The 17,885-nt window shown below is 41.7% G+C and overlaps 3 protein-coding genes across 3 annotated transcripts in view; 1 reads left to right on the forward strand and 2 right to left on the reverse strand.

Annotated features, from left to right (window-relative positions):
- The window catches only part of LOC146672589 (NACHT, LRR and PYD domains-containing protein 12-like), a 236,742-nt gene that overhangs the window by 193,034 nt on the left and 25,823 nt on the right, over positions 1-17,885 (forward strand). The window lies entirely within an intron of this gene.
- The window catches only part of LOC146672593 (uncharacterized), a 348,538-nt gene that overhangs the window by 115,330 nt on the left and 215,323 nt on the right, over positions 1-17,885 (reverse strand). The window lies entirely within an intron of this gene.
- On the reverse strand, positions 6,366-17,542 carry LOC146672595 (uncharacterized). Its single transcript, XM_085402591.1, has 5 exons — positions 17,465-17,542; positions 16,238-16,363; positions 7,857-7,964; positions 7,606-7,779; positions 6,366-6,998 (listed from the first exon to the last, which is right to left on the reverse strand). The coding sequence occupies exons 1-5, from the start codon at positions 17,540-17,542 to the stop codon at positions 6,366-6,368; spliced, it is 1,119 nt and encodes a 372-aa protein (XP_085258717.1).

A 17,885-nucleotide genomic window follows, 5' to 3' on the forward strand; every position in this document is an offset into this window, starting at 1 on the left:
AACTCCCGCCACAGATTTTCTATGGGGTTGAGGTCTGGAGACTGGCTAGGCCACTCCAGGACTTTCAAATGCTTCTTACGGAGCCACTCCTTTGTTGCCCGGGCGGTGTGTTTTGGATCATTGTCATGTTGGAAGACCCAGCCTCGTTTCATCTTCAAAGTTCTCACTGATGGAAGGAGGTTTTGGCTCAAAATCTCACGATACATGGCCCCATTCATTCTGTCCTTAACACGGATCAGTCGTCCTGTCCCCTTGGCAGAAAAACAGCCCCATAGCATGATGTTTCCACCCCCATGCTTCACAGTAGGTATGGTGTTCTTGGGATGCAACTCAGTATTCTTCGTCCTCCAAACACGACGAGTTGAGTTTATACCAAAAAGTTCTACTTTGGTTTCATCTGACCACATGACATTCTCCCAATCCTCTGCTGTATCATCCATGTGCTCTCTGGCAAACTTCAGACGGGCCTGGACATGCACTGGCTTCAGCAGCGGAACACGTCTGGCACTGCGGGATTTGATTCCCTGCCGTTGTAGTGTGTTACTGATGGTGACCTTTGTTACTTTGGTCCCAGCTCTCTGCAGGTCATTCACCAGGTCCCCCCGTGTGGTTCTGGGATCTTTGCTCACCGTTCTCATGATCATTTTGACCCCACGGGATGAGATCTTGCGTGGAGCCCCAGATCGAGGGAGATTATCAGTGGTCTTGTATGTCTTCCATTTTCTGATGATTGCTCCCACAGTTGATTTTTTCACACCAAGCTGCTTGCCTATTGTAGATTCACTCTTCCCAGTCTGGTGCAGGTCTACAATACTTTTCCTGGTGTCCTTCGAGAGCTCTTTGGTCTTGGCCATGGCGGAGTTTGGAGTCTGACTGTTTGAGGCTGTGGACAGGTGTCTTTTATACAGATGATGAGTTCAAACAGGTGCCATTCATACAGGTAACGAGTGGGGGACAGAAAAGCGTCTTACAGAAGACGTTACAGGTCTGTGAGAGCCAGAGATTTTCCTTGTTTGAGGTGACCAAATACTTATTTTCCACCCTAATTTACGAATAAATTCTTTACAAATCCTACCATGTGGATTCATGGATTTTTTTTCACATTCTGTCTCTCACAGTTGAAGTGTACCTCTGGTGCAAATTACTGACCTCTGTCATCATTTTAAGTGGGGGAACTTGCACAATCGGTGGCTGACTAAATACTTTTTTGCCCCACTGTATGTATGTATGTATGTATGTATGTATGTATGTATGTATATATATATATATATATATATATATATATATAATTTTTTTTTTTTTTTTTTTTTTTTTTTACATACATAGTTTTTTGTTGCCTTATGGTTCCAAGCGCTGTCACCAATCTTTGCATTTTGTTATTATCTCATGACACTTGTTTAATCAGCTACCATCTCTCCTGTGGACTTTTTAATGTCTACAGTCTCAGACCAACACAGCCCTGCCCTTCCCATATTAGATTCTTGATGAATGTGTGTTGTTGTTATTCAGCCTGGTTCAATGTGCCCCTTTTTAACTTTGAGCACCCGCCCCTTTAAACCTCTCTGCACAGCCCTGCACTGAACTCACTATCTTCTCCCTCTAACAGCCTCCACATGTTCTCACTGTAATTTCCCCTCATGAATGAATTTATGCTGCACTAATGTGAATGTTTGCAGGGAAATCAAACGCATTTCACACGCAGTACTCGAGCTGACTTACCTTTGTTTGAATGACGACTTGTACGCGCTGACTCCACAGATAAGGTACGAAAATATATCAGGCTACGTCTTCAGGGTTTCTACTCCACGGCCGTATTTCATACGGGTCCACATTTCCACTGCACGCTATTTTCTGCAAGTACTGCCGCTTCGCCTCTGGACGCAATCGGTCTCTATACAGTCCATTCTCTTTTGAGCTGCTTTTAAGCATCTTGTAATCGTCGTTCCAACACAGTGTGTTTGTTTTGATTCGTAGACCTCGAAAATGGTGCCGCGCTCCCACAATGCATTGCGGCGTGACGTCAACTCCAAAGCCCTATAGAACATGTTCTTTTTCATTGTCAAAATTATCAGGAATAAAGAAGAAAACTGATTCAAAACCTGTGGAACCTGCCAAAAAACAAGTTTTACTGCAAAGGATTTCTAGATGTGAAGGTTTTGTGGCTTTTTTCAGTTTCTAAAACAAACTCATTTGTACAGAAGGATATGAGGATGTATATGTCCGGTGGTGGGTTTTTTTCTTCTTGATTTAATGTATTCATTTATCTCTTCACTTAATCTTTCTTTATGTTTTTTTTTTTTTTAATTTGGCATGAGCGATTTCCGGTCCTCACTCCAAGCCAGTTGGTGGCGGTAATGCACCACATGTTCTATCACAGCTGCGTCCGAGAGGACAGGAAACGTCTGTATGCGTCTGCAAACCAGGTAACTACACTCAGCTGAGCCTCTCTGCTAGTCGTTATTAGTTGGAGGGTTTTGCGTCACTTTCTCTCGGCTTGATAAAGGGCTGTATAGAAATCTCTGGTACGTAACACGTAACGTCATTTTTAGGGAGCGTCGCAGAGAAGTGAGGCTGTTTCTTTGTTTTTGTCGAGTTTTGATTGAAGACATGTTTCCAGTCCGTTTTTTACTCGTTTGTTTTTTCATTAATAACTTTACATTATCACAGAGAACAAGAAGGCGCTTTGTTTGTCACATTCACCTTATGTCTGTGAAGGTTCTCAGTCATCCAGGTCATCGTAGTCAAAGGAGCTTGCAAAGAAAAGCGTCTGGACTTCTTTAAGTTACTTGAAGACGTTTCACCTCTCATCCGAGAAGCTTCTTCAGTTCTAAGGTCAAATGGTGGAGAGTCCCAGATATAAGCCTAGTGGGAGTTTCCCCCCACAGAGGGACAAAAGGACCCCCTGATGATCCTCCAATCACCTGAGCCAAGGTGTGAAACTGGGTGTGGGTCCCAATCAGCCAGTTTCGGGTGTGTTCATTGTGAAACCTGGCCCCACCTTATCATGCGAATTCCTGAGGTCAGATGGCCCAGGATGTGAGTGGGCGTTAAGGCGTCTGGGAAGGGATCTCAAAACTGGATTATAGATGGCAGAGAGTTGGTGTCGTAAACCCCGCCTCTGTTCAAAGATGGTCGCTCACAGTGGACATAGATGGCTTCTTTCACTCCTCTTTCAAACCATCTGTCCTCTCTGTCCAAAATGTGAACATTAGCATCCTCGAAAGAGTGTCCTTTATCCTTAAGATGCAGATGGACTGCTGAGTCTTGTCCTGTGGAGGTGGCTCTTCTATGTTGTGCCATGCGCTTGTGAAGTGGCAGCCACTTGGCAGCCACAGTGATAAATGGCTGAGATGGCTGCAGCTGTACGTGTGAGGTACCTACATATTTCAAGATGAATTTGCAGAGATGTCATGTTTGGTGGTTACAGACATCACACTGCATTTTGTGATTTCGTAGCTGTTGTTGTGATATTTTGGAGCTTCCCATGATCACCGTGACAGTCATTCATTTTAACATAACCTTTCTATTCCTTTCAGGGATCCTCATTTTTTTGGTGAGGAAGATCAGCAGCTGTGTCGACAGGCAACAGGTAACGGCATGCTTTTCTGTTAGTACTGTAGACCTTGGTCTGGTGCTCTTTTTTTAGTTTAACACAGTATTTTCATTTGCCGAAGTGTAAAAAGCTTGTTCCAGGAGAAACAAACTTTAGTGAGTTCTGCAAAATGATTCCCACCATTGCACACTCTGTCAGCCTCCAGTGTGCCCTTTTTTTGTCCTTTAACTGAAGAAAGTCGGTAGTCAGAACATATGAGATAAGTGAGATCCTCATTTTGCCTGCTTATTTCAAGATACAACATTTTCACAAACTGCTGTAGGATAACCTTGCTATTTGTCTTTTCCAACACTTCTACATTCATCCATATTTCCTTGTCTGCTTCTTTCCAGGTGAAAAGTACCTGAAATGGGTGAAAGATTTTGTTTCCAAAAACAAAAGCATGTGCGTTCACCTGAAGAAGCCAAGTGGTGCTGACCTGTGGATAGAAGAGCTTGAGAACACCAAATACAACGGGGATGATGATGAAGTTAACGCCTGGGGAAAATTCTACCTTCCCGAGATTGTAAAAATGCAGGTTATTGGTGTGGTAAAGGGCACCTCATGTCCATGTGACGAGCTTGTGCTGATGACGTGTGAGGACAAAAAGCTGTACGGCTATGACGGAGAGGAGCTGCATCTGGTGGCTTCCAGTTTCCTGGAACTATGTGACAAAACGATAGAGTATCCAGCATCCAAGCGCTACTACAATGGAGAGGCCTTCAAAGATATGGTGAGAAGTTAGACTGCTAAGAATAAGACTGGGGATGCCTAGTGTTAGAGATCAATCACCTGAGCTTTTCTTTGTATTGTTGTGTGTTCTGTTTAGACTGAGGAGGACTGGAAAAAAGTTAAGATGAGTGATGTGGGGAGGAAACTGCAGGAAGAACATAAAAAGCTGGTAAATGAAACCCAGTCAGCGTTCGTCAGCCTAATATCATAGGTGGGTATTGGAGCTGAGTATCATCACTGATTTCTAGAACCTGTTCAATTCCAATTCACAAGGTCCCAATTAGATTCCATTTAATTCTTACTCAGAGAGTCAGAAACATTATAATTCTGATCATTTATCAGTACTGACACTTGTGAAACTTCATCAGAGGTGTGAGCATCACAGCAGATGCTTTTGTGTCAAAGTAACTGAGGATAAAACACAAAACCATGAAGCAGATTTTCCTGGCCTAGCTTTTTACAGTAGATAACCTTAAAAATATTATTCTGCAGTAGAACAAAAGCAGACGAGAACCACGACTCAACAAATGTACATTGGCTGATGCTGCTGAAGTGATTCAGAGGTTTTAATAAGAGGTTTTAATAGAGACACAGCAGAGCATTTTGCAGTTTCACTTAATTTGAAAAGAAATAAATAAAATTTGGTACTGAACAGCAGAAATGAGGCTGTCTTGTCGGAAGTCATTAAAAAAAAAATGGCTGTAAACAACGGTAGACTGCTTCATAACAAGCAAGCGAATAATGCCAAAAACAGAGATTTGAGATGGGAAACGGTGTTCTTAAAGTACACTGAGAGAGGCAGAGAGCTGTGCTGTGTTGTTTTTCTGTGTGTGTTTTAATGGTGGTGGAAGCAAACCAGCAAAAGTAAGAGGGAATTCATGACAATGTTTATGTCAAGCGAAATGTGTCTTCTTTTGCTGCTGGTTTGGTTAGAGAGAGACAAAACGTGCAGCTTCAGGATCTGAGCAGCTTTCAGCACCAACGGCATCACAGCTCAGACTTGGATTCAGGATTAAGCCCTTTATGTTTGACTGTAGTGATTGTAGCTCTGTCCTTGTTATTAATCGCTTTAGTCAAACACAGCTATTGTTTGCTGGGATGTGTATATACTTGACAGTTTGTATCTCAGAGTTATCAAAGACACTGTGGATAATCATCAAGAGATTGTTGTCCTCTTAATAATGACCTATTTGATTGTTTGTTTTTTCTTCTTCTTACAGATTCTGGTATTTGGCCAAAAGAGAGCTTCACAATTCTTGGCTTCACCTGTGGTAGAAAAATGACTAAAGTTATGCAACACTCTCTAAAATTAAAGCTATGCAACGCTTTAACATGAATGGCGAAGGAGTGCATCTCTTTCACTGTCTCTTCCTGTCCTCTTCTCAGTCTTTGTTGTGGCACCTCTGCTATGTGTTATAGAAAGCACTTGGAATCATGTTCAATACAAAAACACCAAACTCGTGGGATTGCCCTAGCAAGCAGTTGGTAAAAACTAATTAAAACTGATATATATCAGCTTCACTTTCTAGCTGCAAAAGCACGTTTCTGCAAAAGCATGCAGTTTCCTGTCAGCACTTTTTGGCACAGAGTGTACTCAGAGTTAGGCCTTTCTTATATAAAGCAATATAATCAGCATATAAACATTTAAGATGATAAATTTAAAGCTCAACAGTAACTGCTATAAATATTATAACTACACATGTAGTGCTTTTGCTTAAGTAAATTATAGTTGGGATCATAATAAGAAAACATGTGTTTTTATTTTCTGTGTACCCTGGGTACAGACCAGTATAAATATGGGATTCTTCCCAATAAATGCTGTCTGATAATGCTTCATATTGCATTAAACACTAGATATGTAAGCAAACAAACAAAAACCCATAGAAGCCAGTTTTAATTATTAAATGTGACAATTACATGGAGATGGAAAGTAAACATGCTTATACACGTCTCTGTGATTACAGAAAATCCACACAGATGCTGTCAGAGCAGAGAATCTTTGATTTATCAGAATGATGAATGCAAACGATTTCATGAAATCTCACTCTTGTTCTGGGTTGTAAAATTCACCTGTCCAGTTAAACCGAATCCTTTGCAACACAGTTCTAAGAACCCTACCAACCTCATCCTCAGCTCTCTGCCTGTTGTCCTTTTCAGCTGAGTATTCATCCACATGTGTTTCAACTTCTCTCTCATTTTCAAGCAAATTGCTCAGGCTCTCAGCTTCAGCACAGTTACCATATGGCCACTCTCTGAGGTCTTCTGTGTTCAAGCCAAACAAATTCTTACATGATCTGCAAGGCTTCATTCTGGCACCATCACGGAGACAAAAAGCCTCACACCTGATATTTCCAGGTACTTCAATTGTTCCATCAAAGTAATCTTTCTGGACTGTGTTTGGATAATAGGTCATCACCGCACCAGATACATATTTATGCCATTTGCTAAGACAGGAGGCAGCAATCATAATTTTCCCAGCGTTAGGACCTTTGGTGGACATGGAGACTCCGCAGTACCTTTCTGATTTGTTGGTTTGGGATTTTTGAGAAATGCAGATGGTGGACGAGACGAAAGCTGTTTTTTTATTATTCTCTTCTAAGTCCAAGTCTGTGAGGAGATCTTGCAGACTCTGCTTTATTTGCTCTTCATTCTCTGAGTTATTTTGCAGGACGATCTGAAAACAGTTACAGATCTGGTCAAAGTGTTGCACCTGATTATATAGTTGTTTTTCATAGAAAGTTGATCAACATGTTTGTTTCGCTGCTTGACTTGTTTAACTATGCAGGACCATTGGATGCTTTTGGTTTAGACATTTTAAGATAGGGGGTGAAACAAGTCACAAAAATCTATTTAATTTTAAATCAATAAGCAAAAATCCATCTTTGTTCTCACTAATTTATAATTAAATTTGCTAATTGACCTTTTTTTTTCTATTTTGCTATGCCGGGCTGTCAAAACACGCTGAATTTAGAGTCTTTGAGCTGACTTAACAGATCCAGCAGCTACACAGTGACAGCATCATATACGCCTTGAAGACTGTAAGCATCTCCAATAATGAGTCTGTTAGACATTATTTAGAACTAACAAATTCTGAAGCAAGTCTCCAGCTCTCCTGCAGTCTCTGTGTTTGGTGGAGAAGTATAGCTAGAAGCATATGTTGAAGTATAAGGTACAGTATGGATTTTCTTTGGATTTCTCAGTAAAAAAGCACTTTGCATTATACTTTCCTAAAAACTGGAAGTTTGTCAGATTGACTGAAAATGTGAGAAGAGTTATCTTACCATGTCGAGCACACAGGAGAAGGGACTTCGCCTGGGAAGCTGAGTCGAATACAACTTAAAAGGCCTGGGATATCTTCTCATTAAAGAACCCAAAACAAAAGGATTAGGGAAGATTTCTTCTGGAGAGAAGGGGATGTTGTTGATTTTGCCCAGAAACAACATGCTGTGAAGGATCTGTTGAGTGAAAACATATTTGCTTATTGTTAGTAGTGATAAACAGGACTGTCTTAAAAGTGTCAAAGGTAACACACCTCATCCACCAAGTGTTGACTTCCCGGAGTCATGTAAGAGCCCCGAACCATCCTCTTGGTAATCTTGTAGGCATTAGTTTTGAACCTCCTTTGAGAAATTGTTGTCTTCTAAAATGATAATGATCGAGCAGTTAGGGATTTAAAGACACAGGAGATCTGATAACTTTGGCTACAGCAGAGTCTGCAGACATACCTATTTTGCTCTTGGTCGGCCTATTTTAAACATGAGAGAAAACATAGTTAGTGAAATGTTGATAACATACAATGACTATCATTGGTGGCTGAAAAGATGCCAGGTAACATGATTATTGTTATGTGTTGCCTTGAATTTGGCTATGCTGTCTGTTGTTTGTAGCGAACGCTACTGGACTGTATAGATTAAGCTACGTAGCCAAGATAATTAATAATTTAACTGTTGTACATTGGTTGATGATGATTTGCATTGTTACATAGGCTTGCAGAAAAATATTTGTTTACCGGTAAACTGAATCGAACTTGATGTGCTAATGGACATTTTTCTGACCTACAGGTCAGGTTTTGTTCCCTCCCTTTGAATTAATCTTCTTCATATTGAAGTGGCGAGCCGGTAGGACCATTCTTTGTTTCCCCTCTTTCCCCCACTTAGCCGTCTTTGGATTACGGACATATTTCCCCATTTGTATGAAGCTGGACTCTAAGGAGGAATACCTTAAAAGTGAACTTTAAAAAGAAGAGGACCAAAAAGGACTTTTGCACAGAAAGATCACAGCATTGATTTATTATTTAATTGTGGGCATTTATGTTGTGTGTTGTGTTAATTATTTTGTTCCATTTCCCCTTTCCTCCATTTATTCAATATATTTTTGGTACAAGATATTGCAGTCTTTGGTCTCATCATTCACACCATCTAGGCTCCATAAAGAACTATTTCTTCTGCGCATCAGTCAGTAAACTCATCCATTGAAATAAACTAGTCCTTAAATAACTTTGAGTTACACAGTGGCAAATGTAATAGAGAAAGACACAGGGCCACCTGAAATCTGTCGTCCTATCTGATTCAAAACCAACATGTAGGAGAATCTGGAATCTTTGATTTTGAGTTAAAAATAAAATATGGGTAAAATGCAGAAATGTTTTTACTAACATGTACTAACAGAGACTTGGAGGAGAGAGACCTAATGTTTAATAATCCACATTTCACTGTTTTACTCTTTGGTTCAGATGTGGATACTGTATTGTTCTTTCTTTGTGATTGTTTATGTTTAAGTTGTTTGTTGCTGGTTTTTAGTTTGTTTTTTGTCTGTTTGGAAGCTGACACAGTCTCTATGGAGATGGGTTTTTGGGGGGGTAGCAGGAGGAGAGAAGCTGCAGAGAGGCGTGTAAGACTGCAACTCTGCTTCCTGGTCCCAACTCTGGATAGTCATATTTTGGGGGGTTTAATAAACTACTACTGCATGATGTAAAGCTGAAGTATTACACAGCTTTATGAACCTCCTGTTATCCTGGTAGACGAGTACAGCAATAAATCTTTTACTTGAACATCTTCTGGCTCCAATAAGCTTTGAAATGTGACCATGAAGTCAGAGACACACTGACTGAAACCCACAGCTGTGACTGTGGATCACATCCACACACAGTGTAGCTGCTGTCTCTGTGTGAGGTCTGTGTATATATGTATATATTTATGCTTATATTCATATTCTCTTATTCCCCTTTATTTGATATCCTAATTCTGTGCTGTGTAAAAGTTTGTCGGTGTTCTGCTGCTACAAACTGGATTTCCTGGAGGATAAACATGAGGGATTCATAAAGTTCTATCTCTCTGTTAAAATCCCCCAAAATAAATGAAATGTGAATTTCAGGCAGACGTGTTTTTAAAAGAGTCTCTTTAATGGAAAAATGTGTTTTTAAAACCAGCCAATAGGAGCGTCTGTGGATATCAGCTGAGGCTGAACGCAGGAACATCACATATAAATACACAGAATTAAATCACTAGATAAAAGACGTCATTAAATAAGGATCAAATCAACATGTCAGAGGTCAAAGGTCAGTCAGAAGAGGTGTGGTTAAACACTGGCAGTGCAGCGACCTAATGCAGTTTGGTTACCGCCACGGGAAAAGCCCCGCCCCCTCTGAGCCTCCGCTGTGTCCTCAGGGGGGCGGGGCCATGTCAGGACTTATTTTAAGTAAAATTTAAAGTGGAGCGACGGCAGGAGTCACACAGCAGTAACCAGCTCTGTCTGCCAGGGTCAAAGGTCAAACAAGTCCTGCAGCTGACCCACACAAAGACTTACACTGATCCACAGAGAGTGATGAATCCACACATCAGTCGGCTGGAGGAAGCTGGGTTTCCACACCGTCCAATCAGAAACCAGTGTTGACGCTGAGACCCGTCTCTGTAACAGGAAGTCCATGAACAGGCAGACCCTCTGCAGCAGGCTGACCTGTGACCTCTGAGACAGAGGGAGGAGTTTGTGTCAGCAGGGGGCGCTGCAGCATCGCCTGAGAGCTTTAAGAACAACAGCAATAAACAGGAAGTGAAAGTCACACTTCTGTTGTTGTGCGTTATCAGCAGACCTTCACCCTCTGCAGGAAGCTGAGATAAGAAGCAGCCAATCACAGAGCAGAGAGCATGTGACTTCCTGTTCCTGCTGTTACTGTGACAACAGCTCCTGGGACAGAGAGCAGCTTTCTAAAGAGGAAAGATGCTGCTGTCACCCCCGGGTGTCATGTGACCCGCCTGATGTACTGATTTAAGACTGTAAGAACAATAATAACAACATGTTTTAGTCAGGTGATCCATGCAGAGCAGATCCATGTGACCAAACACAGCTGGATCACATGTTTCCTCTCCTGGAAACAGAAAGCCTTCATGTATAAAGGCTCATGTACCCACTGAGCCCTGCTCTCAGATCTGTGAGGCTTTAACAAACAACAGTTTAAAGTCATGTTTAGCATCTTCTGTCAGTGTGGAAGGTCACACACTTTCCTGAGTGTTGAACCCTGAACTACTAGCTGTTCATGTCAGCCTGGACATAAATACAGACCTGCCTGCTGTCATAGACCCCAGCACTCACATATTACTTATAAGTGACTCATATGTATGCATGTATATATTGTGTATATTGTGCTATTTCTTACTTAGTGTGTTGTGTCTTTGTTCCTGTTTGTGCTGCAGCACTGTAACCTAAATAATTTCCCCTGGGATCAAAAAAGTATTCTGATTGTGATTAAATGAAAGCAGTCAGAGCAGAGGACGGTGATGTAAGGAATGGGATTTTAATCAGCCAGTCTCCTTTAACTCTCAGCATCACAAAGTAATGTGGTAACATCTGGACTGATGTGTTTACTGTCAGCTAGTTTAAATGCTGTAGGCTGCAGCCGCTGCTCTAACACTATAACTGTAACAGGGCTCAGTGCTGCTTCTAACAGTCTGAGCTGCTTCAGGCTTTATTTGTGAGGAGCACAGCAGCTTACAAACACGTGGCTGGGCCTGGACCCAAAGGAGTGTTTGTTAAAGCCTGCAGTGAATCCAGCAGCAGAATGATGGAAATGCAACACAGCAATGATGAAGAGGAGCAGCATTAAAGCCAAAGTCCAGTTCATACAGTTAGGTCCATAAATCAAATAAGGGAAAATAAAATGTTGGTTGGATGCACCTGTCTGCACCCTTAATGCTGTCTGGTCACTATGGTAACGCATAAACATTTCTTTCAAAATAAGACACACGACTACAACACGGGAAAAGACCCAGGGAAACGAAGTTAACGATAAAAACCCTGAAAACCATTGTTGGGTTTATATTTTATCATTGTCATTGTTATTGGGGAATATCTAACCATATATGCTTAGAGGTGTAGAACCAATTGTGTAATGATAGTAGTCTTTAAAGACTTTGTGTGACTCCAGAGTGTTCTGGCATTCACACCCACGTCCTGGGATCATGGGAGAGGTGCTACCTTCTTATTGTTCTGTGGTAGGATGTCTGTTTTAGTCTAAGTGCCTTTTGTTTAGATGAACTGCTGGACTTCCAGACCAGCAGGTTTAGGGAAGTCGTTTATGGGGTAACACACACACACACACACACACACACACACACACCAGAGGTGTGGACTCGAGTCACATGACTTGGACTCGAGTCATTAATTTTATGACTTTAGACTTGACTTGAAAAAATGTTCTAAGACTTGTGACTTGACTTGGACTTTTATACCAATGACTTGGGACTTGAATTGGACTTGAACCGGTTTACTTGAAAAGACTTGATATTTCACCTAGAGCTGGGCGATAGAACGATAACGATATGTATCGCGATATAACTTTTACTCGATAGAGAAATTAAGCTATCGCGATAGACCTCGCCGCTCTTGTCCTCAAAGAAAAAAAAAAAAAAGGTCAGCCAATCCAAATTAAGTAGCGCAGAGCCGAACCAATCACAGCCGCAGCGTCACGTCGCGTGGCTTGTTACGTACAGCACAAGTGCCAAGCCGCACGTGTGTTTGTTTGGGAAGCAGCCAGCGCGTAATGGAGGAAATGAGTGTGCCGACTAGAAAAATCAACCGAGCGTGACCGAAGAGAAAACAGATGATGGTTCCAATGCCGGAGAGATTGTCGAACCGAAGAGCCATAGAAGTTCCGTAGTGTGAAGGTATTTCGGCTATTTCAAGTCTGACAAAAAACAGAGTAGCGTGCACTGTAAATTGTGCCGAAAGCAAGTCTGGAAATACAATAAACTGGAGCATGCGTCACACTGTGCGCCACGTTATTGTTTCGGTGAAATGAATTTCTACAATACTGTTAATTCTACTCTCTGCAGTGTTTAAATGCTTACATATACACACAGTTACTGTCCCTCCACACATACGACTCTGTTCTGCTTCTATGCCCCAGCTTTGTTTACTTTTTCCCACCGAGGCTTCTAGACTTCTGATTGGCCAACATTTCGGCACGGTCAGGAATCTAGCGCCACCTGCTGCTTTGGCATGTTCATAGCAGCGTTTTCCTTCATTTCTCCCTTTATGTGTGGACGGGATTATTTTTTAAAACGAAAACGGAAAATCTCAGTTTTCAAAAATACCCGTGTACGTGTGGACGTAGCCTCAGTCTCTGACTGGAAGCGCTAATTCGTCATTCGGCTTTTGTCAGACTAAAGTAACTGTTAAAACTGTTTGAAAAGCTCAGCTATACAACAAGGAGAGATTGAGAATTTCCTTTTAGTTCTCAGTTTATTTGATATTGACAAAAGTTAGTCAGTTTTGTCTGTTCTTCTGTAAAACAAACTAAGATTTATTTTTAGAATTAATATTTTGTTTCTAAGTGGAATTGACAATTTAGTCTGTTTCGTTTGTTCTATTTTGAAACTTAAACGCTTTAGCGGCTGCCTTTTGTGTAGTTTGCAATATTTGCCTTTATTTATCTGAAAAAGTCTCATGTTCCTTAAGTACATCTACCCTGTTGAACTTATTATGGGAAATAAATATTTAAATAAAAACAAGCTGCTGATTATTTCACATTTTACTTGTGAGCAACGGCACATTTAAATCTTACAAATATAGTTATTTGGCTTATATCGTGATAGATATCGTTATCGCCTGAAATGAAAAAAACATATCGTGATATGAAAAAATCTCATATCGCCCAGCTCTAATTTCACCCCAAATATAAAATTTAACACGCATATTATATAGAGATTGAAAATGTGACGTCATTCACGGGTAGAACCGCAAAGGATTCTGGGAACTCGTGGCAAGAAGTACTAGCGCACGCAGGCTTTCAATTGAAATCAGTCACACAGCGATAAAAAGAAACACAAAAATGTCAAGAAGCCGTTGTATTATTAACTGCAATAGCCGGTCGCATGACAGCCACGGGAAGCCGACGGGTAAAGAGATCGGTTGTTATCGGATTACGACGTTTAAGAGAAATTGTTCGAGCCGTGTTTCCGAAGTGACAAACAGGCGACGGATGGCCTGGATTGCAGCCATTCAAAGACCAAATATAACGTCCCAGAACACTCCAGCTCACAGGTTAGTCTGCTCCAAGCATTTACACAAAGGTCAGTCTGCTGTTGTAGTTAATACGTCACTTTCATAACATAACTGGTGATATAGGTTACAAGCAAGTCTGGTGCTGAACAGAAATTGTCGCGCTATGCTCCTTTGTTTATTGTGCATGAATAGTGAATTGTCCTGACACAATATTGCGTTTCGCTTCTGTTATTATGGTACATTGACAAAAACATATACTTTTATTCACAGGATAAAACAGGTTTTTTGTATCACTAATTGTCCAGTACGATTACAGCATACAATATTATTGTCACTGCTACATTTCTGTGATGCTACCAGAAATTATTTCCACTACTAATTAATTACCATTGAGCTCAAAGGTCCTATTAATAAACGGTTAACGAATGTGTATTTATGACGACGATTTGTGAGACTGGTAAACTTATGATATGTACGATGGTCTTTCGTTCTACACGGTGCGTTTCAAGGTCCTGTACCCATCTGTCGGTAAACTGTACCTGGGCTTGTTGCAGTGACCGGAAGTTACTAAACTTCATGAGTGTATGCACTCACTCCAAGAACCGTATGATTATAAATATGCATATAAATATGCTACGATGAGATAGCTGACTTCATCTAACTAGCAAATGTTTTCCAGGCTACGTTGGTGATGCAGTTTTTTTTTAATGTGTATGATATTTTTGTCATGCGATTTTAAAGCCGGTCCTACAACCGCATCCAAGAATAACATGCAGCTTATCTCAGAACTATCAGTGAAAATTATTCTTGGAGCTAGGTTTAATTGAGCTGCATTCTAAAGAGGTGCAATTTCACAATTTGTGTATATTTTCTACGTTCAGCCTCAGTGTACTCAGGAGTGTTCACACAGATCTTTAAAGAGGAGAGAGGACTGTACCAGGACAAGGTGTTCTGCTTCATCCATCTGAGTGTTCAGGAGTTTCTGGCTGCTCTTCATGTCCATCTGACCTTCATCAACTCTGGACTCAATCTGATGGAACAACAACAAACAACATCCAAGCGGTCTAGTTTTTTTAGAAAAAAAGAGTCTCTCCACCAGAGTGCTGTGAACGAGGCCTTACAGAGTCCAAATGGACACCTGGACCTGTTCCTCCGCTTCCTCCTGGGTCTTTCACTGCAGACCAATCAGACTCTCCTACGAGGTCTGCTGACACAGACAGGAAGCAGCTCACTGACCAATAAGAAAACAGTCCAGTACATCAAGAAGAAGCTCAGTGAGAATCTGTCTGCAGAGAAAAGCATCAATCTGTTCCACTGTCTGAATGAACTGAATGATCGTTCTCTAGTGGAGGAGATCCAACTGTCCCTGAGATCAGGAAGTCTCTCCACAGATGAACTGTCTCCTGCTCAGTGGTCAGCTCTGGTCTTCATCTTACTGTCATCAGAAGAAGATCTGGATGTGTTTGACCTGAAGAAATACTCTGCTTCAGAGGAGGCTCTTCTGAGGCTGCTGCCAGTGGTCAAAGCCTCCAACAAAGCTCTGTGAGTACATTTGTACTCATGTCTTTACTTTTAACATCCAACTGTGTCAGTAATTTATTGCATGGTGGGTCCTGCATTAAAGAAAGCATTTGAATTACTCAGTGAATCCTGGCAGCCAGAGAAACATCCTTAGTTCCACTTTAAACTAAACTCTGCTTCGGTCTTCCACAGTGTGTTTGTTGTTTCTTTGTTGTTGTTGGCCTGCTCTCTACTCTCACTCCAATCTGGTTGCAGCAGATGTTTGTCCCTCCCTGAACCTGCAGACTTGGGTGCAGCACCTCAGTTCATCTTCAGTCTGAAACCAGCTGTTGTAGCTATATCCCCTCAAGCACACCTTCCCTGGTCATCTCTGCTGTGGTTGCTATAAAATTTAATCTTGATTTAAAAAAAAAGAACAAAAAACCTCAAGCCAGACTTGATGCCATTTGTTGGCAGCATGGTGCCTGTTTGTCTTTGATGATAAACTGCAGCACAGTCTAAAGCAAACCTTCGGACTTTATTGACTTTATGCATGTATATATTCTTCCTGTTCACCTTGGACACACAACAGCTCTCTGTTTGTTGTGATTGGATCTAGAACAGCCAACATATCCTAATCTAGATGATTTCTAAGGTGGTATCTGGGAGGAAAAGTTAAAATCAGCTTGGATGGCCTGTACTGTATGATGGCCTTGGTTGCACCACATTGATAGCCATGCAGGGTGGTTCACTCCTTGGGCAAGAAGACCGAGGAGTGAGCCACCCTTGGTCAAAGCTTGGTCATTCAAGCTCACTGTTTTCCCCTTGTTGGTTGATGATAGTATTTTTTTTACCTGACTTATAGTCATCATTGTCTTCAAATTAACTCACACACTGCTGACTGCTGTAGCTTACCTGGCTGAGCAGGTGACCCATGCACTGAAGGTTAGAGTCGTGATTCCAGGGCCTGGTTTGAGTCTGCCCAAGACCATTTCCTGTGTTATTCTCCTCACTTCTCCCTCCCTTCCTGTCTTCTTTGTCCTATACAGTGAAGACAAAAGGCCTCAAGTTGTGAAAACTCTTCCCCTTCATCATCTTCCATCTCTCTCATCTAAAATCTCCAGTATTCTCTGAGTAGAGAATCTTTTCACAATCTTGAATGATAAGGATCCAAGTGGGTAAAGTTATTTATTTGTTGTGTTCCTATTTGCAGCTGGGATAGATTGTGAAAAACTCTTGGCTGCCCAAATTACATCCAGTTTAGAAGACGAACATTGAGTGAAGTGTTTGTTTCATCGTCCTTCACAACTCATCAACCAGGTGTCACAAACTTCAGCAGAACAGTACAAAGCATGTCATACTGGATGGCTGCAACAACCAGAGTTTTACCTACCTTTGGTATTTCGTGACAGCATGAGCGTAATATTTACTGAACAGAGTCGTCTTCTGTAATCTTTTCAGATTCAGATTCAGAACACTGTATTTATTTTCAAGGGGCAATTAGGATACTGAGCTTTCCAACCGTACATACAATACACAAACATCACATTGGGGAGACGGGTCAGGCTAGGTAGCTGGCCGGTCAGCCGCTAGAGCAGCGACCCGGAACCGAACAGCAGAAAATGCACAACATCAGGAAAGATGAGGAGAAAAAAGAACTCCTCCCAAACTGAGCTCCAACAGGGAGATCAGTTTGAGAACAGACAAAAAAAATGACCTTAGCGCAGAGCACATGAAAACTCTTAATGCGCCATAGAAACACATGACAAGCAACAGGGATGGGTAAAAGGTGAGAGACAGCCGGTGTAGACAGCGCATCCGGGCCTGCAGCATTTGCGCTGGTCCCCTCGACCCACCGTTTGCACCGGGAGGGGATAAGCATGCTTAGGATGGGAAGGAAAGTCTAAACACCGTCTGTTATCAGGGTGAGATTTGTTCAGCTCCAGCCTTGAGACCACAGCTGGCGCTGGTATGTTAGCCGCATGAGATGATGGTGGCTTTCTTTGGTGCGAACAACTGCATGTCAATTTCACAGCTGATCTAACAGTCCGTCACTCGTCTCTCAATCTCCCGTTGGAGAGCCACGAGCTTCTCCCAGAGGTTATCGGTTTTGTGCTCAAAGAGCAAAGTCTGAAAACTCACGACCGCCATGAGCTTCTTCAAGATCTTATCCGTGCTGCGTTCAATGAGCCCATTTTGAGAAGTCACGACCCGTCCCATTGTTTCAGTCACAGCGGGCAGCCTTGTGGGGGTTTGAACAGCTGGTTCCGCTTTCTTTAATCTTCAATAAGCCAGGGCCAAGCCAGGTCAGATCAGCAAGAACCCTTTGCTGCTGTGAATGTCCGTGCTGCTATATTTCAGTATCAGGCTCTAAATGTACAAATGGATCTGAGAAGATTTCCAATCATGTTTCTACTAGATTTACAGTTTGTTTTCATGTCTTCTGACTCAGATGGTGGAGCAGGTGGCGCTTACAAGGAGTAAGTGCTGCTATAGAAGAAGAGTTGTGTTTTAATGAAGCTATTTAGTTAACCAATAATTGTATTGCATGCTGGCATTAAAA

This window comes from Rhamphochromis longiceps, linkage group LG3, assembly GCF_057381845.1.
Source record: "Rhamphochromis longiceps isolate RC_006_pf linkage group LG3, R_longiceps_female_GT1.1, whole genome shotgun sequence".
Taxonomy (NCBI): Eukaryota; Metazoa; Chordata; class Actinopteri; order Cichliformes; family Cichlidae; genus Rhamphochromis; species Rhamphochromis longiceps.